The sequence below is a fragment of the Camelina sativa genome, chromosome 17 (assembly GCF_000633955.1).
Source record: "Camelina sativa cultivar DH55 chromosome 17, Cs, whole genome shotgun sequence".
In the NCBI taxonomy this organism is placed as follows: domain Eukaryota; kingdom Viridiplantae; phylum Streptophyta; class Magnoliopsida; order Brassicales; family Brassicaceae; genus Camelina; species Camelina sativa.
The window spans coordinates 1324421-1347715 of NC_025701.1; the positions used below are offsets into that span (position 1 = coordinate 1324421).

General features: G+C 37.4%; 8 protein-coding genes across 8 annotated transcripts in view; 6 read left to right on the forward strand and 2 right to left on the reverse strand.

Moving 5' to 3' along the window:
• The window catches only part of LOC104759062 (prohibitin-2, mitochondrial-like), a 2267-nt gene extending 696 nt beyond the window's left edge, over positions 1-1571 (reverse strand). Inside the window, exons 1-4 of the mRNA XM_010482033.2 lie at positions 1467-1571; positions 820-993; positions 614-730; positions 3-154 (exon numbers count right to left, since the gene is read on the reverse strand). Coding sequence (XP_010480335.1) covers positions 3-154; positions 614-730; positions 820-990 — 440 coding nt within the window. The 5' untranslated portion in view covers positions 991-993; positions 1467-1571. The remainder of the gene's footprint in view (positions 1-2; positions 155-613; positions 731-819; positions 994-1466) is intronic.
• LOC104754508 (fasciclin-like arabinogalactan protein 9) lies at positions 2449-3467 on the reverse strand. The gene has a single exon (XM_010476715.2). It carries the CDS (start codon positions 3323-3325, stop codon positions 2579-2581), a length of 747 nt encoding a protein of 248 aa, XP_010475017.1. The 5' UTR covers positions 3326-3467; the 3' UTR covers positions 2449-2578.
• Positions 5150-7402, forward strand: LOC104754510 (12S seed storage protein CRB-like). The gene is given in 4 exon segments (NM_001302980.1): positions 5150-5448; positions 5577-5845; positions 6182-6610; positions 6864-7402. Coding segments are annotated over 4 exon segments (1377 nt in total). The 5' UTR covers positions 5150-5165; the 3' UTR covers positions 7260-7402.
• Positions 8636-10708, forward strand: LOC104754511 (12S seed storage protein CRD). Its single transcript, XM_010476718.2, has 4 exons — positions 8636-9053; positions 9286-9557; positions 9713-10132; positions 10232-10708. Exons 1-4 carry the CDS (start codon positions 8753-8755, stop codon positions 10607-10609), a joined length of 1371 nt encoding a protein of 456 aa, XP_010475020.1. The 5' UTR covers positions 8636-8752; the 3' UTR covers positions 10610-10708.
• On the forward strand, positions 10936-12545 carry LOC104754512 (uncharacterized protein At1g03900). Its single transcript, XM_010476719.2, has 3 exons — positions 10936-11523; positions 11849-12112; positions 12217-12545. The coding sequence occupies exons 1-3, from the start codon at positions 11029-11031 to the stop codon at positions 12289-12291; spliced, it is 834 nt and encodes a 277-aa protein (XP_010475021.1). The 5' UTR covers positions 10936-11028; the 3' UTR covers positions 12292-12545.
• On the forward strand, positions 12698-15207 carry LOC104754513 (ABC transporter I family member 19-like). The gene is made up of 6 exons (XM_010476720.2): positions 12698-13098; positions 13398-13558; positions 13708-13759; positions 13875-14011; positions 14194-14280; positions 14769-15207. Exons 1-6 carry the CDS (start codon positions 12942-12944, stop codon positions 15048-15050), a joined length of 876 nt encoding a protein of 291 aa, XP_010475022.1. The 5' UTR covers positions 12698-12941; the 3' UTR covers positions 15051-15207.
• Positions 15525-19969, forward strand: LOC104754514 (cactin). Its single transcript, XM_010476721.2, has 13 exons — positions 15525-15655; positions 15987-16302; positions 16414-16505; positions 16797-16896; positions 17036-17107; positions 17270-17332; positions 17421-17561; positions 17960-18055; positions 18254-18538; positions 18630-18932; positions 19021-19197; positions 19280-19546; positions 19630-19969. Exons 2-13 carry the CDS (start codon positions 15991-15993, stop codon positions 19747-19749), a joined length of 2028 nt encoding a protein of 675 aa, XP_010475023.1. The 5' UTR covers positions 15525-15655; positions 15987-15990; the 3' UTR covers positions 19750-19969.
• LOC104759063 (serine/threonine-protein kinase 38-like) overlaps positions 21251-23295 on the forward strand; it is a 3840-nt gene continuing 1795 nt past the window's right edge. Inside the window, exons 1-7 of the mRNA XM_019238817.1 lie at positions 21251-21450; positions 21676-21975; positions 22073-22331; positions 22427-22668; positions 22743-22968; positions 23090-23169; positions 23257-23290. Coding sequence (XP_019094362.1) covers positions 21698-21975; positions 22073-22331; positions 22427-22668; positions 22743-22968; positions 23090-23169; positions 23257-23290 — 1119 coding nt within the window. The 5' untranslated portion in view covers positions 21251-21450; positions 21676-21697. The remainder of the gene's footprint in view (positions 21451-21675; positions 21976-22072; positions 22332-22426; positions 22669-22742; positions 22969-23089; positions 23170-23256; positions 23291-23295) is intronic.

The window sequence follows — 23295 nt, forward strand, 5'->3', positions numbered from 1 at the left end:
GCTGGCTTGCATTGTACTGAGCTACCACTGCTTTTAGGGTTTCATGGATGATGGAAGGAAGAACCCTTTCACTGTAATTCTCGCCAAGGCTTCGGTAAATCTTTGGCAAACGATCACCCATAGGACGTGTGAGCACCCTCAGTCCAATTTTCACCTGTGCAACAACCAAGAAAAATTTCAGAAACACAGAACCACCCTTAAAGAAAAAAAACAGAGACTTCATTCAACTTGTTCCACCTAAATTTAATCTCATCCTAAAACAATCTTCATTAGATGTCTTGTTTCATAGTCAGAAACTAAAGCCGGAAACACACAAAAGGAAACTAAGATGATATCTAGTCAAAGTTTTCTCCATTTCTTTTTCAATCAATTATCCATCTACAGTAATCATGTAATATCCTAACAGCGAAAGTGAAATATAATCTGCAACTCCATAGAGATAAATCACATCCCAACTTAAGAGCATGGTCTTATTACTGATATAGGGATCTTAACAGAACTTAAAAAGAAGGAAGGTCTTCATATTCATCAACAACATATGAAGTTAGAGCATAGGCTGGATAATAGTACAAGCACACAGAAAAAAAAAAAGGCACTAGAATCCATAACGCACCATCTGAAGGTCATGACTCCCAGTGGTGCTCTCAACAAGGTAAGGTCGTGCACGAACGTCATAGATGATTGGCCTTTCAAACCATGGCAACATAAAATGTGTGCCTTCCGGGTATACCTGAAACCACAAAAGTCATGCTTTGGAAAATAACAACTCAAAGACGCAGATCCAAAAGTAACTATGGGGTAGTTGGAGAAACACAAAACCTTTTCCTTGACACCAGTTAATCGGTTGAACATGACAGCACGGTGTCCTCCATCAACATTGTAGAGACTGTTAGTAAGGGCATAGACACCAAGCCCACCAATAACGCTGACCTTGAGAAGGGCAGAGAGAGCAGGTGATCCAGGAATCTTGGGAACTTTGTTGAAACTCATTTCCTAAGAACCAAACAAAAAGAAAAAAGTAGCAATTAAAAACCTCAATATACGACGAAGATCCAAAAGACTTAACACCGCCATAAGAAATCACACACATAGAAAAATCAATGCACAAGCCTCCAATTCAAAAGAGAAAATACAGAACTGGTGTTACTAAGAGAATCGATGGACATGAAAACAAGTGGAGAAAAACACGAATTCGTAAAGATCGCACAAACTGAAATCATCTGTAACAGATCCAGCCACTGAACATTATCAAATCGATTCAGTATCAATAGATCGGGGAATATAAACTTAAAACAAGAAGAGACAAGTTATAGCTTTCACCAAACCGATAAAATTACGCAAAGGACTATCAAACTGAACGACGATCAGGCACTGCGTGACTTTTATCGGCAACCAAACAGAGCATACCAATAAATACTGTGTAAATTCCGACGAACAAGTGGAGAGAGAGAGAGAGAGAGATGAACCTTAGCTCAGCTGTTAATCACCGGCGATGCTAGGGTTTAGGAAAGATCACGATCGGAGCTGCCGACGAATCTTATTAGGGTTTTAGAAATGATAATGGCGAACTATCTTCTAGTATGTTCCTGCTGAATTGCTCAGGCCCAATAACTATAATATGCTTTATTAAGCCCATTATGTATTTTCTAAAGAGGTCCATTATGTTATGTAGTCATGTATCTTCTAGTATGTTCCTGCTGAATTGCTCAGGCCCGTTAATTATAATATGCTTTATTAAGCCCATTATGTGTTTTTCAAAGAGGCCCATTATTTCATTTAGTAAATTTTTAAAAGTCCATGTTTTCTTTATTCGTCAGCAAGTGTGTTAGAGAGTTTTGACTTGTATAAGACAGATGCACAAGTGTGTTTGTTTAAGTTTTCCTGGCTACTTTTATAATTTAATGGCAACTAAGTTATGATTTAGTATCAAAGAGTGTGTGTTACAATATAATTAAACAACTCTTTCAACAATCTATTATCATTACTAATTTATACTGCCGGTCAAATTTAAATAAGTGAATCGAATAAAGTAGTTCTATGGTCCATATATGTATATATGTGTAGAGTTTAGTAATCGCATGTGACGCGTTGGCTACTTTTTCGGATCTGATGCATCAATTAATATTTACAGTTTAATCGTCTCACTGATTGACTTTTAAATTTTAAGTAGTTTAGTGTTTTAGAAGTCTATCGTTAATAAAACTACCGTCCTTCGATCCAATATCTTCACGTAGCTAGTGTTCAAAAAGTGATGAAGACCAATTGTATTTGTTTAGTTAAGACTTGATACATTACATGTGAACCGAATATCTATGTTGGTTAAATAGAATTTTAAGTATACACAATAATAAATTGTTATTAGTTTTGCATATATTGGCCAAGAAAGCTATCCACATAATGTTCACTTCGACAGGCACACAACTGACGACAACTATAGACGAGAATATATAATAAGTAAAAAAAATCTCACATTTTATTTCATTGATCTGAATTAACAAATTTCATATTTCGTACTCCAAATCGCAGGATAAATTCAATATATATCAAAAGAAAAACAATTCATTGCTATATTCAAATTTCAAAAGAGAAATTTCAAACATAAGACAACAAGTCCAAGACCAAACCCTAGTCCGACTTTCTTCTCCCCGGAGCCTGACTTTTCCGATGGCGAGGCTGCCGCCTTTTTAGTGGTGGTGTCATCCGAAACCTCACTGGATGTAGATTTTTTAGGGGCAGGAGCAATCGGCGAAAGCTTGTGCTCTCCGAACATCTCACCCGGCAATAAGACCATGTCGACAACATAAACTGCGAGAGGACGTTGTTGTCTCAACGCATTGCTGATACGTGTCTCCACGTAACCAGTTGAGACATTGATTTGGTTTGTTTGACCGGTGATGTTAAGCCCGTAAACACCGTTGTCACGGCCAGAAGCTTGAGTCCTCACAGGGTTACTTACTGAGAGGAGATCATCCATACTGTAAAATTTGGGGCTGACGTGGTAGAGAATGAGTTTAACTTGTTCGTCTGAGCTTAACTTGTTTAGAGTTCCGGGTTTAAGGTTTTGGAAAGCATTGTCTGTTGGTGCGAACACTGTCATACCTTCAGATGAACTATTGATTTGAATGTTCACTTGGCTACCGATTTGAGTGATGTTTAGAAGATGGATGAAAGTAGAGAATTGTCCGCCTTTTTCAAGGATCGCCGTGAGGTTGATAGGACCAGCAGGACCTGGAGCGGGTGCTGCCGGCTGAGCCGTTGCATTGGTTGAGAGAAGTACGGCGGCGATGAGGAGGAGAGGAGCCAGAGCTAGACGAGTGGTAGCCATTATTGGTTTGTTTAGTTAATGTGTGAAGTGATTAAGAAAGTGAGATCGGAAGGTAATGGTTTATATTGAAGTTAAGTGTTTTGAAACTGATGAGTTGTATCTTTGTTGGAATGAGATGGCCAAGTCAATACAAATCGTTTGTAGACAAAATAATGTCTATATTATTAACATTTACTATATATGTATGAATTCATATACATATATATTAGCCGTTAAGATCCGGTTTGTAACAATTGAGAAGAATATTAGAATAGAATAAGGGGTTGGTGGATCCGTCGGTAGAGCCCACGTCACATGCATGTAATGAGATCGAGGGTCGATAATTTGAATTTATTACATACAGTTTTGAATAGAAGATAATGTTCGACAACACAACTTAAGGTGGACATTAATCGATAGAGGAAAAAAAAGGAGAAAAAATGTAAATTCCTTAAGACGTAAAATCTTCTATACACATACACACTGAGTAAAACTACACCAATAGGTCCTAGGAAGTCAGAACCTTTTTGAAGAAAATATTATCTGGAGAGTATACATAATATGAGTACAGTCTGTAGATACATACATTTTTAGATGCGTAGACATGTAGCAATGTAGCATGTATGTATCAATGTATGTAGAAGAATATTTGTGTGTGTTCTGTAAAACGAACAAAATGAGTGGACAAGCTGATTAAGTGACAGCTGGGAACACACAAGTTGGCATGTGGGAGAGTGGAAGACCCATAATTATATTGCCTCATCAGTCATCACTAGAGAATAAAACTAATTTAACTGGTTGATTACCAAAAATATTATGTCTCCCGTACCCAAATTTGTTGATACATCATGCATTCAACATATAAAATGTTAAAACAAAATAATGTAAGAATTTATCAAAATATGATTATGTAAAATACAAATATTTTTATATAATTTGTTTTAAAATTCTAAAATTCATGTTGTCTCTCTTAAGGAACGGCACGCAGTTGGAGAACACACAAGTATAAAAAAAAAATCCACCCAGAGTTGTATGGGCCTAAATATTGGGCTTAGACACTGGTCTGTAAATGACTTTCAATGGGCTAACTTCTAAATTAGGCGCACACATGTTCGGTAACCGGAATCTAGATAATTAAGGCCTAATCATAAAAAAAAAAAAAAAATCAATATACGAAGCATAAGTTTAGAAAGAAGTTCCCTGCTTAAGTTTTTTTCTTACAAAGCAGAAGAAGACAAAACAGATTAGAAAGATGGATCCAAGTGGAGTCATCTGAGCAGCATGCAGCCACACACTCGTCACGCCCGTTCGTCGCGTCCGCCACTTCATCACGTGGTTCTCAGGTGATTATTACTACTCTGAATGTTCTTTTCTTCCAAATAAAACTCTTTTGTCGTTTTGTTTCCTCGTTGTCTGTTTTTTTCAATGTATACAATTGTATTTGATGCTGATGTAGTGATGTGTAAGAACATGCACTTTAAAGAGCCATGCAAACTGAAATGTGTCTACTCCCTCCATTATACAAGTTCAACTAGTTCTTAATTATATAATTTCCATTCGTGATAATTATTTCAAAATTAAAATTATTTGTTCGACGCATTTAATCCCTCCAAAAATTAAAACGAGAATACACATTACTTCATACAGAGATTATTAAATTAATATGATGTAGCCTTCGATAAAAAATTTAATCAAACCCTTCCTTTACCAACCTCATTGATTTTGTCCGATAATTATTAAAATTAAAGAACAGAACATACAGAGTTATCTTTAGAAGAACCCTACACAACAAGTCTCCTATAAATAATACCTAAACTCCATAACCCACAAAGTACAAGTAAAGTAATAAAGAGAAAGTAATATGGGTCGAGCCTCATCTATTGTCTCCTTCTCTTTGACATTATTGATCCTCTTCCATGGTTACACAGCTCAACAATGGCCCAATGAGTGCCAGCTCGATCAGCTTAATGCGCTCGAACCGTCTCAAGTAATCCAGAGCGAGGGTGGTCGCATCGAGGTCTGGGATCACCATGCACCTCAGCTCCGTTGCTCCGGTTTCGCATTTGAGCGTTTCGTCATTGAGCCTCAGGGTCTTTACTTGCCCACTTTCATGAACGCCGGCAAACTTACGTTTGTTGTTCACGGTGCGTTTCTATTATATATATCCACTTTTTTTGCCCACTTTAGTTTTGTAAAAAAGTAATGTGGTTATGATATATAAGAAATATATACTTCACTAACCGAATGGCAATTACTTGAACACTCCTAATAGGAACGGGTCTAATGGGAAGAGTGGTTCCGGGATGCCCCGAGACATTCATTGAATCGCCGGTGTTTGGAGAAAGTCAAGGCCAGGGTCAGGGTCAGGGTCAAGGGTTCCGTGACATGCACCAGAAAGTAGAGCACCTACGGTGCGGTGACACCATTGCGACACCATCTGGTGTGGCTCAATGGTTCTACAACAATGGAAATGAGCCTCTCATTCTTGTTGCAGCTGCCGATCTCGCCAACCACGAGAACCAGCTTGACCGCAACCTTAGAGTAAGTCTAGTCACCACAAAAGAAATTTCTTAATTTGTTTTTCAACAGTTTTAGATTATTTAACGAGTTAGCACTAAGTTTGTTTGGTTAAGTTTCGATTAATCTTTATATATCTCAAACTAAGTAGCAACTTTCAGTTATAATATTCACTTTTTAGAAAATAATTATTAATTCTCTAACCAGTTTTATAAACATTACATGCATGAAATTTAGTTTGGTGATTTTTTTAAGGTTAGATTTACATTTTTTTTTTTTTTGATAAGGGGGGGTTAGATTTACATCTCCACCCTTTAAATCTTTCCACTAAAGTTCACAATTATTTTTTGATGTTTACAGCCAGTCTTGATAGCTGGCAACAACCCACAAGGGCAGGAATGGCTACAAGGCCGACAGCAACAGAAACAAAACAACATCTTTACTGGTTTCGCACCTGAGATCTTGGCTCAAGCGTTCAAGATCAATGTTGAGACGGCTCAGCAGCTCCAGAGCCACCAAGATAACCGTGGCAATATTGTCAAGGTCAAAGGTCCTTTCAGCGTCATTAGGCCACCCTTGAGACGCGGCCAAGGCGGCCAGCAACCACAGGAAAAAGCTAACGGTTTAGAGGAGACTTTGTGCACAATGCGATGTACCGAAAACCTCGATGACCCGTCGGATGCTGACGTGTACACGCCATCACTCGGATACATTAACACAGTTAACAGCTACAATCTTCCTATCCTCAGGCTTCTCCACCTTAGCGCTCTTCGTGGCTCCATCCGTAACGTAAGCTCCAAAAAGCTTTAGCTTAATTTAATGCTGACATATGAAATATTTGATTTGTCAAGATAAACTATTACTCCTCCGGTTTGGAATTTTTAAAATTTGAAATAGTCTAAATCTTTTTGATCAATATTAATTATATCTTACAGTTTTTAATCGTTTCAGTTAAGTAACATATTTTGAATTTTATAATGTCACTGAAAACCACAAAAACCACTTTCTTTGTTTGTTTTTGTCTGTGTGCGCGTGAATGCAGAATGCTATGGTGCTACCCCAATGGAACGTAAACGCAAACTCGGCACTTTACGTAACAAACGGGAGGGCTCATATACAAATGGTTAACGATAATGGAGACAGAGTGTTCGACCAAGAGGTCTCAAACGGACAGTTGCTTATCGTGCCACAAGGCTTCTCGGTCATGAAACGTGCCACAAGCGAACAATTCCAGTGGATCGAATTCAAGACAAACGAAAACGCACAGGTCAACTCACTCGCGGGTCGTACCTCAGTCATGACAGGTTTGCCACTTGAGGTTATAACCAATGGGTTTCAGATCTCTCCCCAAGAAGCTAAACAGGTTAAGTTTAGCACGATGGAGACCACATTGACTCACAGCAGTGGTCCGATGAGCTATGGAAGGCCTAGGGTTTGAGGCTTGATGAGCTCGTGGTGGAATAGCGTTTGAATCTACAGTTCGGTTTGTAATAATAAGAATAATAATAGAAAAGAAGTTTCAACGCTTAAGTTTTTGAGTTTTTATTAGGACGCCTAGTGACTAGCGTACAACAACGAACGTCGTATAGAAGCGATCGTTGACTCCGTACATGTAACTCGTTACTAAATAAAATCTGAAGTCTTTCCCTTTTAATTTCTTTTGGATAACACAGACGTTACTATATCTCGGTAATTTCAGAATGCTATTTAGCGGTTCGAAAGGAATTGAGTTTTAGTATTAAAACAAAACTTAGGTTTTATTTTAGATTTATATTATAAATCCCCATGTTTGATCGACTATTTGATACCGTTGCGAGATTTAATTTAACTAGTTAAACTCCATTATTAGGTATTGAGTACACCATATGCATTTCGAAGAAATTAATTTTAAATTATACACTACCACACGTACATCATATATATGCATCTACTAATATTCATAGTGTATACTCTTTTTATTCACGAACAAACTTAATATTTAGACCCCAAAAAAAAACTTATATGTAGACTGTTGAAAACCTGAAACGCACAGGATGACTCGTGTGTGGATGCATGCATGATGTTGGCAGTAAGTTACTGCCAGAGTAACAAAGAACATTTACGCACTAATAACCGGAATATTATTAACCACTACTTATCTAGCTAATGATAAGTTCACATTAGTCGAACCCCAAATTATAGTTTAAGAATTAATGTTTGTTAAATTGACTACATTGCATTATAAGGAAAACTTTATAGCATCAATAATATTATGATTTCTCATTGTATTAAATTTATACCAAAAAAAACCATATAGCATCAATTAATCAAAATAACCTAAGGCACACAATTTATTGTCATTTTCGTTCTTATATGTACATTGAATGATTAAATGTACAACATGGGGACACTTGGCATACATGGCAAGATGATGTGTTAGAATACAGACTGTGGTATTGCCATGCACTCTGACTCCTGTGGCCATTGCTATCACAATGTGTCAATCTCTTGAGTATCCGTATACTTTAACCTCAAATTTACTGAGTATTTTTTTCTTTGTCAACCATTTACTGACTAATTTATGAACATAATATATTTAATTATATACAGTCATAAGATATCTTGACGTTTTTCAGAACATATTATTAGCAATCCAGATGGACAGTAGTAAATAGACCTTATAAGTAGTCCATTGATTTACTCAAAATTCATGTCGAAAGTTAATTTAATAATGCACCTACAAAGTAACTGATGATTAAAAACCATATATATATATATAATAGTCTAATGATGGTAATTAAATCAGTTTAAATCTAGTTTATTTATTTTAAAAAAAAATACACATATTCATTTGTATGCAAGCAGAGTATAACACTAACCACCTCCTTTAAATACCATTTTTCCTTACCACTTTCGGACCCTCAATTTTTGTATACGAAAGAAAAACCAAAAATGCATAAGCTCTTGTTTTCTCTTCTCATCGTCGTCTCACTCTCACTTCTCCTCTTCTTCCATGGCGGCGAAGCACGCCAGCAAGAGACGCCGTTTCCAAACGCATGCCATTTTAGCCAAATCAATAGCCTCGCTCCAGCCCAAGCGACCAAGTTTGAAGCCGGTCAGATGGAAGTATGGGACCACATGAGCCCCGAGCTCCAATGCGCCGGTGTGACAGTGGTTCGCATCACCCTTCAGTCCAATTCCATTTTTTTGCCAGCTTTCTTTAGCCCACCTGCTCTCGCTTACGTTGTCCAAGGTAAAGAAATAAATACATTTGAATATATTTTTTTGTTAGTTACTATAATAGTGAAATCTCATACTAGTACTTAATTCTTTCAAAAATTAAACTTTTTTATTTCTTGTTCTATATTTAACTTCTCACTAGAATTCCTTTTTTGCTTTTGTTGATAAATTCTTTTAGTTTAACTAAAAACTCGCGAAATTATAGAAAATCTCAAAATATGGTATTTTGTTTTAATTGTTTGCAGGAGAAGGAGTGATGGGAACGATTGCTTCAGGTTGTCCTGAGACTTATGAAGATATTGAAGCATCAGACAGAGGAGGAGAAGGAGGAGGAGGAGACCGGCGTCGACGTTTTGAGGACATGCACCAGAAGTTGGAGAACTTCAGGCGAGGAGATGTGTTTGCTTCGCTTGCCGGAGTTTCACAGTGGTGGTACAATCGTGGAGATTCTGATGTTGTCATTGTCATCGTTCTTGATGTTACCAACAGAGAAAACCAGCTTGACCAAGTCCCTAGGGTAATTAATTATCAAATTCAAGAAAAATACCAAATTTATATTGCATGCAAACTTTATTAATTATGGCTAGCACAATATTAATTATAAATAGAGATTGATTAAGCAATATATATAACACATTTTGTAATAATTTTGTGAATCGTTTATATATGTAGATGTTCCAACTAGCCGGGAGCAGAACACAAGAAGAAGAGCAACAGCAACCATTAAACTGGCCTTCTGGCAACAATGCTTTCAGCGGTTTCGACGCTAACATAATCGCGGAAGCATTCAAAATCGACATCGAGACAGCTAAGCAGCTTCAGAACCAGCAGGACAACAGAGGAAACATAGTCCGAGCAAACGGTCCGCTCCACTTTGTCATCCCACAGCCACGACAGTGGCAGCAGCAAGATGGCATTGCTAATGGCATCGAAGAGACTTATTGCACGGCTAGGCTTCATGAGAATATTGACGATCCAGAACGGTCCGACCTTTTCAGCACACGAGCCGGAAGAATCAGCACTCTTAACAGCCTTAATCTCCCCGTTCTACGTCTAGTCAGACTTAACGCCGTTAGAGGTTATCTCTACAGCGTAAGTATCCCCCCCCTCCCTCCTAAAATCAATTTTAGAAATCTCGGATAACACGACTAAATTCTTTCGGTTGCATATAATGAATTTTCGTGGATATAGGGAGGAATGGTGTTGCCACAGTGGACCGCAAACGCGCACACGGTGTTATACGTCACAGGCGGTCAAGCCAAGATACAAGTGGTGGACGACAATGGTCAGTCCGTGTTCAACGAGCAAGTGGGACAAGGTCAACTACTTGTGATTCCACAGGGCTTTGCCGTTGTGAAAACCGCTGGTGAAACGGGTTTTGAATGGATATCGTTCAAGACCAACGATAACGCTTATATTAACACGCTCAGCGGGCAAACATCGTATTTGAGAGCAGTTCCCTTGGATGTGGTCAAAGCCTCGTATGGAGTGACCGAGGAAGAAGCAAAAAGGATCAAGTTCAGCCAGCAAGAGGCAATGTTGGCTATGACACCAAGCTCTTCCTCTTAAGCGTTTGCTTTTGCTTTTGCTTCTTATTACGATGTTATTTAGTTTTTCCAGTCAATGAAATAAATAAATATACGACTAGTAATAACCAACTTTTCTAAAGCTTCAATGACAATAATTTAAGTTTGATAGAAACAATTATAGAATGTTACATTTTCTTATTGTTAAACTAATCAACCTATTCATGATTTAATGAACTAAGCTGCACGCAATTTTATGATTACGTTGATTAGAGAGTGTATTTAAATTAATTTTTTTAAAGGATAATGGTAACAAAAAATAAATAATTAAAAAAAATAATAATTATAATAAAGAGGTTTCGGTCTGGTCTCGTAAAAAAGCTTTCAAAGTCCGCAACGATCACACACGTCTATCTCCGAAACTCATCAGAGAAGAGCCTCTCTGAGATTTGGCAGATTACGATGTCGTTCGAGGAAGAAGAAGAGGAAGAGTCATTCGAGCACACACTACTCGTGGTGCGAGAGGTTTCCGTATACAAGATCCCGCCGCGAACCACATCCGGGGGATACAAGTGCGGCGAGTGGCTTCAATCCGATAAGATCTGGTCCGGTAGGCTCCGCGTCGTATCGTGCAAGGATCGATGCGAGATCCGACTCGAGGATTCGAATTCCGGCGATCTGTTCGCTGCCTGTTTCGTGGATCCTGGACGGAGGGAGAACTCCGTCGAGCCGTCTCTCGATTCGTCTAGGTATTTCGTTCTCAGGATCGATGACGGGAGAGGGAAGTATGCGTTTATCGGGCTAGGGTTCGCTGAGAGGAACGAAGCGTTTGATTTCAATGTGGCGTTATCGGATCATGAAAAGTACGTTAGGAGGGAGAAAGAGAAGGAGACTGGAGAAACGAGTGAGAGCGATAATCATATCGATATACATCCCGCCGTTAATCACCGATTGAAGGTAAACTCATCTGTTCCGTAAGCTTAAGGAATTCACAGATAAGAAGAGATCAATTGAAGCTATCAGATCTATCTCTTATTAAAAAAGAACTGTCGAATCCAATGTAGAATTGATTGATTCAATGTAGAGCTATCATTCTCATTGCGAAGATCTTATGAACCCCAATTTCGTGAAGATCTAGTTTTTGATGTGATTGGAGTTCTTGCTCATTATAGTTAAGATCTTTGTTTAAGCCGTTCATAGTAGAAGAGAGTGATCTTTTTGGTTTTGTTTATCTTGGTAATGCTAAATTCTATCTTACCATTTGGTTGTTGTGTGTTTAAAGGAAGGTGAAACGATAAGAATCAACGTGAAACCCAAACCAACAACAAATGGGACTGGGATGCTCTCAGCTGCTCTTTCAGGAACAGGGAAGCCAAAACCACTAGCACTTGCGCCACCTCCCAAAGCTGCTGGAGTAACCAGGTCACCTTTACCGCCACCTCCAAACGATCCCGTCGCGTCAAGGATTGCATCTGATGGGTGTAAAGATTCAATTGATAACTCAAGACGCAAGAACGAGCCTCTATCTGATCTAACTCAGCTCAAGGTAATAAAAAAAAACAAAACAAAACTTGTCTTCTTAATTGCATTTATATTTTTGTTTGGTGAGTTACTCTCAATTATTCTTGATATGGTAATATTACTCTGCAGAAGAATCTTCCTTCAACGGCGGGGTCAGGATCGACCAAGTCAACAGGAGCTGCATCAGGTTGGGCAGCTTTCTGATCAATTGGAGTGTAAAATTTTAAAAGTTGGTGGACAAGTCCGGCTTCATCTTCTTGTGACTTGAGAGCACGAGACAACCGTCTTTTTGATGTATGTTACTGGTAAGTTTGATGTTGTGTTTCCTACTTTGTAATACCATACTCCCTCCCTGTTTTATTTTGAATCTTTGACGCTTTGTTACATTATCAAATTATCACTAATCATTATTATCATCTGGACCACTGAGATATATATTAAAAGAGGATTTTTCATAAGTTCTTCTTTGTTTCTACGTACTTTATATTTTACTAAACTGAAGAAAACTAAATGCTGAATCTATTTGCAATTTGCATGATAAAGCAATCGTACAAGAAAGTACAAATTACAAAACAAACATATACAGCAACACCTTTTTATAGTCATTCAGAATACGCCGTCGTATTTGGTTAACGATGCGTGATGACTAGAATACTGACGTGGCGGTGGCGACGTGGAAAGAGAAAAAAAATCGTAATGACGTGGCAAAAACATATTGGTATTACGTGGATTGAAAACGTTGAACGAAACATATTTAAAAGGACCGCATTATTTGACCAAGCGAACAGCGTCGGTCCACCAACTACCATCTGTATCTGGCCGCGTGAGCGAGCGAGCTTTTGAGACTGGAAAAAATGGCGGAGGAGAAAGATGCGACAGCGAGTGGCGATGACGCCATTAAAGTTAGCGGTATGCAGTTTGCATACGAAGTTGAGGATCCTATATTCTTCGACTTCAACCTCGATCTCCCAGCTGGCTCTCGCTGCCTTCTCGTTGGTGCCAACGGATCTGGTAAAGACATCCTTCTTCTTCTGATTGAATTCAGAGTTTTCAACTTTGAAATTGGCCCTGTGCCTCTGCAATTTACTGAATTTATATATGCTAATTGTATGATTTATTGGGGCTTCTTTCGTTCTTAGGTCGGGTTTTTTTTTTTAATTATAAAAGCAAGATGTGTATGTGATCATACGACTGTGATTAGATTGAGACATTTGCCATAGATGCTACTTCAAGCTACTAAAATTATGGGTTTTGATTGGTTCTTCTGGAACACTAAGGTTTTTTTGTGCCTTTGGAACTCTTTGGTTCAGGCAAGACAACCTTATTGAAGATTTTGGCTGGAAAACATATGGTGGGAGGAAAAAACGTTGTACAAGTTCTTAGCCGTTCGGCTTTCCATGATACTCAACTTGTTTGCAGTGGTGACTTGTCTTATCTTGGAGGTTCATGGAGTAAAACCGTTGGTTCAGCTGTGAGTTGTCTTCCCTACTGTTCTCTCTGCTTCCATATTTCTCATGCTTTTTGTGAGATCTTTCAGGAATTTGATTGCTTAGGGAGTAACTAATCTTTGATCACATTACCCCATTATCGATCTGAGATTTCGTAGATTCTACTTTTTAGGGTGAGGTTCCTCTCCAAGGAGACTTTTCTGCAGAACATATGATATTCGGAGGTGATATTCTCTGCCCCATAGCAATGATATTCTGTAATTCGGTTTGTTTTCTCTTCTATTTACCACCTTTTTCAGGCTTAGACTGAAGGAGATTTTCGTTTTGTTGTCCTACTAGTTGAAGGAATTGATCCTGTAAGAAGAGAAAAATTGATCGATCTTCTTGATATTAATCTTCAATGGCGTATGCATAAGGTTTCTGATGGGCAGAAACGGCGAGTGCAGATATGCATGGGACTCTTACATCCATTTAAGGTAAAAAGAACATGTTTTCAGAGAGGTTGGTCATTCTGCACCCTCTAAAATCTCTCATGGTCCTAGTTAGCTATGTTCTCATATATGGCTTTAATAAAAAAGAACCTCGTTTTCCACTTTGTTTTCATCATTGCTGATCCTGATTTTAAAAACTTCTTATAAAATATCTCATCTGCTTACAGGTATTATTACTTGATGAGGTCACTGTGGACCTAGACGTCGTTGCAAGGATGGATTTGTTGAAATTCTTCGTAGAAGAATGTGATCAGGTATTATTCTGTTCGCCTCTTTAATATCTCTTATGTACCTACATTTGCGTGCACCGTTCTATCGGTTAGTAACTGGAATATTATGCTTATCCATACAAGGACAAGCTGTCCATATTGGTTGCTGCTAAGTTACCTATGATTACTATCAGCCTATCAGGTCCTAGCATAGCATGTCTATGATCTGTGTTAGTGCCAAAAAAGGAAAAGTTACTAGTAGCATGCATGTATCATGCAGTTTCAAACGCAGATATAAAAGAAGAGAACTTGTACCGGTTTTTATAGTTTCACTTCTTGAGTTCTAGAGCACTTGTTAGTTGGGAAGATTACTGCTCAAACTTAAACCAAAAGAAGCCAATAAGCAAGGTTTTTATAGTATTCAGACGAGTAATTGCTGTTTAACAATGCTCTCTTGAGTTTGTTATTGTGCATTAGCTAGTGGTTTGGTTAGTAGATGATCTTTGACTTGTTTATAACATTGGTTAACTCAGAGAGGAGCTACGATTGTATATGCAACTCACATATTCGACGGGCTAGAGACATGGGCGACACATTTGGCATATATTCAGGACGGTGAGCTAAATGGTTTATCGAAAATGGCAGATATTGAGGAGCTGAAAAGCGCACCAAACCTCCTCTCCGTGGTAGAAGCTTGGCTCCGGTCTGAAATCAAAGTCGTGAAGAAGAAGAAAAAGCCTGTGGCAGCATGGAAACCGTCTCCACTCGATAACTCTCCTTTCAGGTCATCAAGACACATGGCTTATTACCGATGATGATTGGTAATTTACCTTGGGATCAGTTGACCTTTGTGTTTGTCTACCTGCAATATACGCTTGTACTCATAAAAGTACGTATTGTTTGACTCCAATTTCTGTGTTTGTATAATTGTATTTGATGTTTTGTATCAAAAAAATCCAAAAGTCCAATTTTTTTTTAATGGTGTGACAAACAAACAAAAAAAAAATAGAGATTTTAATGAAAACGATGTCGGTTTTACTAAAATAGATCATTATTGCTTGTTGGGCTTAGTTATTGCAATTATGATTTAGTTAGGCTGTTAATTTTTCAATTATGTAACTGAAACCCCTTCTGTATTAGCTCTGTTGGGCTTTTTAATAAAATTATTGGCCGACAAAAAAAAAAACTAAAACACAATTAAAAAAAAATAGAAGCCCTGGAAGAAAAACAGAAAAAAAATGAGAGTGAAAGACGAAATTATCCCTGAAACTTGTTAAATCTTAACCCTTTGTTTGCCTTGGAGAGGAGATCCATTCATCGGGGTGGAGAAGTTTACACCGCCTTCGCCACCGTCGCTCAGTCGCCGAAAAATCACCCCCGTAACTACCACCACTGGTTTCAGATCTTCTTCACCAACTAGGTTTGGAATTACTCTTCCCCTTCCGCTGTTAATTGGTTCAATCGTTTTTGCTTAGGTTTATTTCTCTTACTGCTCGTGAGTGTGTGAGCTTTTCCTTCGTTTTCAAATCGTAGAGGTCTGGATTAGTTGTTCGGGGGGAAATTGAATACCGCAATGAGTGTTCCTGCTTTCTGCTAATTCTCTATGCATCAGTTTCGTTATCTAGAAACGTTTAGCCTTTGATTTCGCAGTTGTTATCATCCAAAATTGGTTAATTAGGTTTTTTTCTTCTTTGAATTCATGAGGAATTGTCTTTTATAGATGTGGAACTGATAAATTTTATCTTGGACAGAGATATGGGTTCTCATGGTAAGAGTAAGAGAGAGAGGCGTGGAAGGCGGAAGAAGCGGAGAGATGAATCCGATTCGGAGTCTGAGTCTGAGTCTGAGTCTTACACTTCTGACTCAGATGGTTCTGATGATTTGTCGCCTCCCAGGAGTTCTAGGAGGAGTAAAGCCAGCAGCAGCCGTCGGACTCGACGCCGTAGCTCCAGTGATGATTCCACTGACAGTGATGGTGGTCGGAACAGTAAAAAGAGATCTTCATCTAAGAAGGCTTACTCGGAGGAAAAACTCAAGGATTATATGTCCAAAAAGGCCCAGAGGAAGGTAACTGTTTTGTTTTCTGTTACGTTGTTTTGTGTTCTTTGTTTTTTTTTAACACCTTGAATGTGTTGGAGCTGGTTGCTAACTTTATGCTACCTGTTATATTCGTTGTAGGCATTACGTACAGCTAAAAAACTGAAGACTCAGTCAGTGTCGGGGTACTCCAATGATTCAAACCCGTTTGGGGATTCGAATCTCACTGAGACGTAAGTGTATCACTATGGAGATAATGGTTATGGTTATTCTTTTTGACTTTTGCTGGTATAATTTTAGGAATAGGCTGTAAGATAATTGTGCATAGTTCGTTCCTAGTTTTAACCAGAGAAATCAATATCATAGGGCACGACTTTCTTTTTTCTACTTGTACAAATTTTATATGGTGGTAACTAAAGTGGCTTAATTTGAATGTTTGAAATCAATTTATTCGGATGACACTTGTGAATTAAACTGGTTTTTAAGAGTCTGCATTCTCATGCATGAAATTCTATTGATATCAGGTTTGTGTGGCGGAAGAAGATTGAAAAAGATGTTCACCGAGGTGTACCGCTGGAAGAATTTTCTGCTAAAGCTGAGAAGAGAAAATCCAGGGAAAGGCTGGTACGTACAATAAGCATTACTGATTATATTAGAAAGACAGGAATTTTTCATTTTCTGGATTCCCTCGACTATTTGCTATTTTTGTCTGGTGGAATGAGCTTTCTGGTTTATGTCTTAAGCACTTCTGTTCAATGCGCAGACGGAGGTTGAAAAAGTTAAGAAGAGGAGAGAAGAGAGAGCAGTGGAGAAAGCTCGACATGAGGAAGAAATGGTAAATTCTGTTTCATGTTAAAAATAAACAGAGCCCTAACTTTTTCACAAAATTGTTTGGTACAGAGGGATGGATATGATTAAATTTCATATTACCCTTTCATCTCCCCAATTTGGTTCATACTGTATATCTACTGACTTAAATTTGTTTTATTGTCTGCAGGCATTATTAGCTAGAGAACGTGCTCGAGCTGAGTTCCATGATTGGGAGAAGAAAGAGGAAGAGGTATAACTTCATGTCTTTGTTTTTGCAATTAATTCCTCTTTTAGATTTGTTTGGTGTATGGTGCTTGATATATCTCCTTCATCTACAGTTCCATTTCGATCAAAGCAAGGTGAGGTCAGAGATCAGATTACGTGAAGGTCGACTGAAGCCGATCGACGTCCTCTGCAAGCACTTGGATGGTTCAGATGATTTGGATATCGAGCTTAGTGAACCCTACATGGTTTTCAAGGTATTTACGAAGATTATGTTGAATTGTAAACCATACTAAGTTATGGAGCTTTTTCAAATAAGTCTATACTTTGTCGGGCCTAGTTTTCAGTCTTTGGGATCAGTTGTATTAAGACAGTAGTTGAGAGGCAAGAAGCTTGATATAAGATAAATTATCCTGCGAGTCTACCGGAAAATGGTTATGTATAGGAATTTGGCTGAATTTCTAGCTCAGTATTAAAAGACGGAGAACCAGAATGTGAGCTTTTGAGATGGAGAGTCGAGATCTCTCGTTAAGCAAAGTCTCTGACTGTGTAGTTGTTCTCTTTTAGTGAACAAAGAAGAGTTTGCTGGTTTGATTTATTCAGTGTTGTGATTACCATAATTTTGACGTATTCTTTCCTGACGTGTGTGATTTAGGGACTCACTGTTAAAGATATGGAAGAGCTTCGCGATGATATAAAGATGTATCTGGATTTGGATCGGGCAACTCCAACACGCGTACAGTATTGGGAGGTATTTTCTACTATTAAGTCTCATTTATTTCATTTGGGTGATGCATGCATTCATGTATGGGTTTTGCCGAAAATATATATTCTATTGACCCCCTTGTTGTCTCTTTTTTCACGGTTGGTTAGCATTCTTGCTTCTTTCTTATGTGATTACATACATGTATATGAGAAATATGTATGCTTAATACGATTATATTTTTAGGCACTTATTGTGGTATGCGATTGGGAGTTAGCTGAAGCTCGTAAAAGGGATGCCCTTGATCGAGCTAGAGTTCGAGGGGAGGAACCTCCAGCAGAATTGCTTGCTCAAGAGAGGGGACTACACGCTGGTGTTGAAGCTGATGTGAGAAAACTTCTCGATAGGAAGACCCACGCGGAGCTTTTAGAACTGCAAATGGACATCGAATCGCAGCTGCGTTCTGGGTCAGCGAAAGTAGTAGAGTATTGGGAAGCGGTTCTTAAACGCCTCGAAATATACAAGGCAAAGGTATTTGTTTGTGGATGATCGTGAGATACTAGATTTTGAAAACAGAGGATTTGTTTTTTGCATACTCACTGAGTATCTTGATGTTCAACAGGCTTGCTTGAAGGAAATACACGCTGAGATGCTGAGGAGACATTTACATCGCCTCGAGCAACTTTCAGAGAATGAAGAAGATGTAGAAGTTAATCATGGCTTAACACGTGTGGTAGAAGAAAATGAGGAAGAGATAAAAGATAGTAATCTTTCAGATGCTGAAGAAGCATTTTCTCCAGAGCCTATTGCGGAAGAAGAAGAAGCTGATGAGGCAGCAGAAGCAGCTGGTTCGTTTTCGCCAGAGCTCATGCACGGTGATGATCGTGAAGAAGCAATCGATCCCGAGGAAGACAAGAAGCTACTGGTACTCTTTATCAGTTCCTACAATTTATTTTTGCCCATTAATTCGTTGATGCTTTTACTGACCTATAATATGGTTGCGGCTGTAACAGGAAATGAAACGGATGGTTGTGTTGGAGAAACAGAAGAAGCGGCTTAAAGAAGCTATGGCCTCAAAACCAGCACCTGTAGAAGATAACTTGGAGCTTAAAGCAATGAAAGTAATGGGAGCCATGGAGGATGGTGATGCCATATTTGGCTCTAATGCTGAAGTGAACCTCGATTCTGAGGTACCCCTATCGCTATATATCTCTTCTCTACCCATAAATTTTGAACTTTTAGAACGATAAACCCAATTTTTTCATCTTCTAGGTATACTGGTGGCATGACAAGTACCGGCCAAGAAAGCCAAAGTATTTCAATCGGGTTCACACGGGTTATGAATGGAATAAGTATAACCAGACGCACTATGATCACGATAACCCGCCTCCAAAAATCGTTCAAGGGTACAAGTTTAACATCTTCTACCCGGATTTAGTAGACAAGATCAAGGCTCCCATATACACTATCGAAAAAGATGGTACAAGCGCTGAAACTTGTATGATCCGGTTCCATGCTGGTCCGCCATATGAAGACATTGTAAGTACTCAGAACCATTACCGCAGGTTTCCATCATCGACTCTCGTGCTGTCATTGCTCAACTTTTTGTTGTTTCTTTTCAGGCGTTCCGGATTGTGAACAAAGAATGGGAGTATTCTCACAAGAAAGGTTTCAAATGCACGTTCGAGCGTGGGATTCTGCATTTGTACTTCAACTTCAAACGACATCGGTACAGGCGATAAACTAATCAGAGTTTGGTCGGAGAGGACGAAACTGGCAGTTGTAAAACGTTGGCTAGTGTTTTTATTAAGCCTTGTTTGTAAGATAATTGCAATGGATAGAGCAATAGTTTTGATTTTGGTAACCAAAGTTAGACAAACTGTATTTGGATATTAAGGACAAACTGTATTTGGATATTATCATTGAAGCTGGTAATCAAACAAGAGCCGAATAGAACGTCAACTTCGAATATGTTATGATTACTAACAAAACGTGATGTTGATTGCTGGAACAAATCTATAGTCGGTGATTCCGTAAGTGCCCTTTTTGGTGAATTTAGTTTATGTGGAAAAGTTGGTGTAGGACATGAATTGCGTGTGTTTTGGTTGGGGACGAGAGACGAATAGAGAGAGAGAGTTTATGACTTGGAAGTTGCTTAGGTTGAGATCTCAACATCAAAATGCTTATAAAAAGATTCTGTTGGTAACTTAAGTAGTGGAGTAGAAGATATTATTTATTCTGACTTTTTCATTTCCTTTTCATCATCTTTTGATGTCTCTTTTTCTCCAAACTCCCCTCACTACAAGACATATTTTTTTTTTCATTTGTTACAAAAATAAGTCGATTTCTTCTAATAATCTTAATATTTAAATACTACTGTATTTATATATATATATATATATATATATATATATATATATATATATATATATATATATATATATATATATATATATATATATATATATATATATATATATATATATATATATATATATATATATATATATATATATATATATATATATATATATATATATATATATATATATATATATATATATATATATATATATATATATATATATATATATATATATATATATATATATATATATATATATATATATATATATATATATATATATATATATATATATATATATATATATATATATATATATATATATATATATATATATATATATATATATATATATATATATATATATATATATATATATATATATATATATATATATATCTTCATGTAAACGTGTTAATCTATTTTAATACGGTCAAGCTGTTAATGAAAGTTTTGTAGTTTTGATAAAGGACCGGATCGGATCGGAGTATATGTATATGGATTCGAGAAAATGTTTTTTCAGATCACATACATGTTCCTGAATTGCATGATTTTGCGTTCTAATTTTTTTTGGTATCTCTTCTGAGTACGTAAATAAATTAATTAAAATTTATAGTAATTAAAAGAACAAAAAATTCCGTATATATCCACCATTTAAGCTTAATGAAGCTTTTTGAAAATGAGAAACTAGTGCGCAGAGAGTAGAGACAACCACTAAACTTAAATGTCTATAGTCAACATCACAAGTATAAATTAAATTGTAAACAATTCCCTATACAACTAATTATAATTTATAATATACAAAAAAAAACAAAAAAAAAAACTGCTAAAAAAGAAAGTAGAAAATCAAGAAAACCAAAAATATAAAAAAGAATATCATCGAGACCTCCTCTATATATGATCGAATCGCTTTCAAAGTTCTACGGTAACCCGACATTTTCTGTTTTTTCATCATTCCACTTTCTTTCTCCCATTTTCTGTTTTTGTTTTTCCGATAAATATCGGATCAGGCAACCGTATCTTATTCTCCGATCTTTCCGCTTCTATCTGATTTTTTTTTCAGATATGAACTCATCAGGTACGTTCAATATTTTCTCTAACCATCTAATCTTATTTCCTAATTCCTAGTAATATATTCTTCTGGGAAATAACTTTCAATCTAGGGTTCCATTAAATTCTATCTTTTTTTTAAATACAACGAGTACTTAATTATTATTTTCTTTTTTCTTTTAATCCGTTTTAGTTTCGATTATCTATCTTTTTAGGGTTTGAATCTTAGGGTTTGACTTTTTTTTTCTTTTAGATTAGAGAATTTAAGAAGAAATATGGATTCTGCAAGAAGTTGGTTTCACAAGTTTCAACCACGAGAGAAGCCCCGTAAAAAAGATATGTTCTCCGGAAGTACTTGCGACGGTGGCGGCACAGAAACCACCGTTCCCGACGGAGGAGACGAAACAGAAACGACGTCGAAACTTCCACCACTAGGCGGAGACGGAGGAGAAGCACTCTCTAATACAACCAAACAAAAAGTTGCTGCAGCGAAGCAATACATCGAGAATCATTATAAGGAACAGATGAAGAACCTCAACGAGAGGAAAGAAAGGTATATTCCCTTTTATAACTGAGCGCTAAGTTTACGCTATTTTTCTCTGTTAAGAAATATTGGATTCTTCATGTGGATAACGTTTTAACTTTGGTAGACGAACAACGCTAGAGAAGAAGCTAGCAGATGCAGATGTATGTGAAGAAGATCAAACCAATCTTATAAAGTTTCTTGAGAAGAAAGAAACAGAGTACATGAGACTCCAAAGGCATAAAATGGGTGCTGATGATTTCGAACTCCTAACTATGATCGGTAAAGGTGCTTTCGGAGAGGTTCGAGTTGTTAGAGAGAAGAACACAGGTCACGTTTTTGCTATGAAGAAACTCAAGAAATCAGAAATGCTTCGCCGAGGCCAGGTTCCATTATATAATATAACTCCACATGACATGACCTCTTTTTTTTGTGTTTTACTGAGTTTTTATTGTAAAGTTTTGAAAATTTTCTCTGTTAGGTAGAGCATGTAAGAGCAGAGAGGAATCTATTGGCAGAAGTAGACAGTTACTGTATAGTGAAGCTTTATTGTTCTTTTCAAGACAACGAGTATCTTTACCTGATCATGGAGTATTTGCCCGGAGGCGATATGATGACACTTCTGATGAGGAAAGACACTTTAAGTGAAGATGAAGCTAGGTTCTATGTCGCTGAAGCTGTTTTGGCTATCGAATCTATCCATAAACGCAACTATATCCACAGGTTGGCCGGATCTTATTAATTAATTAGTCGTCATTACTGATCACAATGTTGAGATGTTTTTTTTGTTGTTGCAGGGACATAAAACCAGATAACTTGTTGCTTGATAGACATGGACATTTGAGGTTGTCTGATTTTGGACTATGTAAGCCATTGGATTGTAGTGTTATTGAAGGAGAAGATTTCTTGGTAGGCAATTCGGGTAGCGGAGGAGGTTCAGAGAAGGAAGAGAGTGCGTCAACCGCTCCTAGACGTTCGCAGCAAGAACAATTGCAACATTGGCAGAAGAATCGAAGAATGCTTGTATGTAACACTCCGACGGATTAGTATGGTTAATTTCAGTTTCGATTTATAACTTGTTTTCTATATCAAAATATATCTTTAATTTGAAGGAGTTGTTGTTGGTAATGTGTAACACTTACAGGCTTACTCAACCGTTGGTACACCAGACTACATTGCACCTGAAGTCTTGTTAAAGAAAGGATACGGCATGGAATGTGATTGGTACCGTACATACTTGTCTCCTTTTTATTTGTTAACAAGAAATACATTCAAAGTCATTTACAAATTAAGTTATAAATAATCATTCAGGTGGTCACTTGGAGCTATAATGTACGAGATGCTTGTTGG

Bases quoted from the DNA above. Each gene is read 5' to 3' on its own strand.
- LOC104754511 (XM_010476718.2), top strand. From the start codon at position 8,753: ATGCATAAGCTCTTGTTTTCTCTTCTCATCGTCGTCTCACTCTCACTT. The intron at 9,054-9,285 runs GTAAAGAAATAA...AATTGTTTGCAG, and splicing joins TCTCGCTTACGTTGTCCAAG to GAGAAGGAGTGATGGGAACG. The intron at 9,558-9,712 runs GTAATTAATTAT...TTATATATGTAG, and splicing joins AGCTTGACCAAGTCCCTAGG to ATGTTCCAACTAGCCGGGAG.
- LOC104754514 (XM_010476721.2), top strand. From the start codon at position 15,991: ATGGGTTCTCATGGTAAGAGTAAGAGAGAGAGGCGTGGAAGGCGGAAG. The intron at 18,539-18,629 runs GTATTTGTTTGT...GATGTTCAACAG, and splicing joins TCGAAATATACAAGGCAAAG to GCTTGCTTGAAGGAAATACA. The intron at 19,198-19,279 runs GTACCCCTATCG...TTCATCTTCTAG, and splicing joins AAGTGAACCTCGATTCTGAG to GTATACTGGTGGCATGACAA.
- LOC104754508 (XM_010476715.2), bottom strand. From the start codon at position 3,325: ATGGCTACCACTCGTCTAGCTCTGGCTCCTCTCCTCCTCATCGCCGCC.
- LOC104754512 (XM_010476719.2), top strand. From the start codon at position 11,029: ATGTCGTTCGAGGAAGAAGAAGAGGAAGAGTCATTCGAGCACACACTA. The intron at 11,524-11,848 runs GTAAACTCATCT...GTGTGTTTAAAG, and splicing joins CCGTTAATCACCGATTGAAG to GAAGGTGAAACGATAAGAAT. The intron at 12,113-12,216 runs GTAATAAAAAAA...ATTACTCTGCAG, and splicing joins CTGATCTAACTCAGCTCAAG to AAGAATCTTCCTTCAACGGC.
- LOC104754513 (XM_010476720.2), top strand. From the start codon at position 12,942: ATGGCGGAGGAGAAAGATGCGACAGCGAGTGGCGATGACGCCATTAAA. The intron at 13,760-13,874 runs GTGATATTCTCT...TTGTCCTACTAG, and splicing joins AGAACATATGATATTCGGAG to TTGAAGGAATTGATCCTGTA. The intron at 14,012-14,193 runs GTAAAAAGAACA...ATCTGCTTACAG, and splicing joins GACTCTTACATCCATTTAAG to GTATTATTACTTGATGAGGT.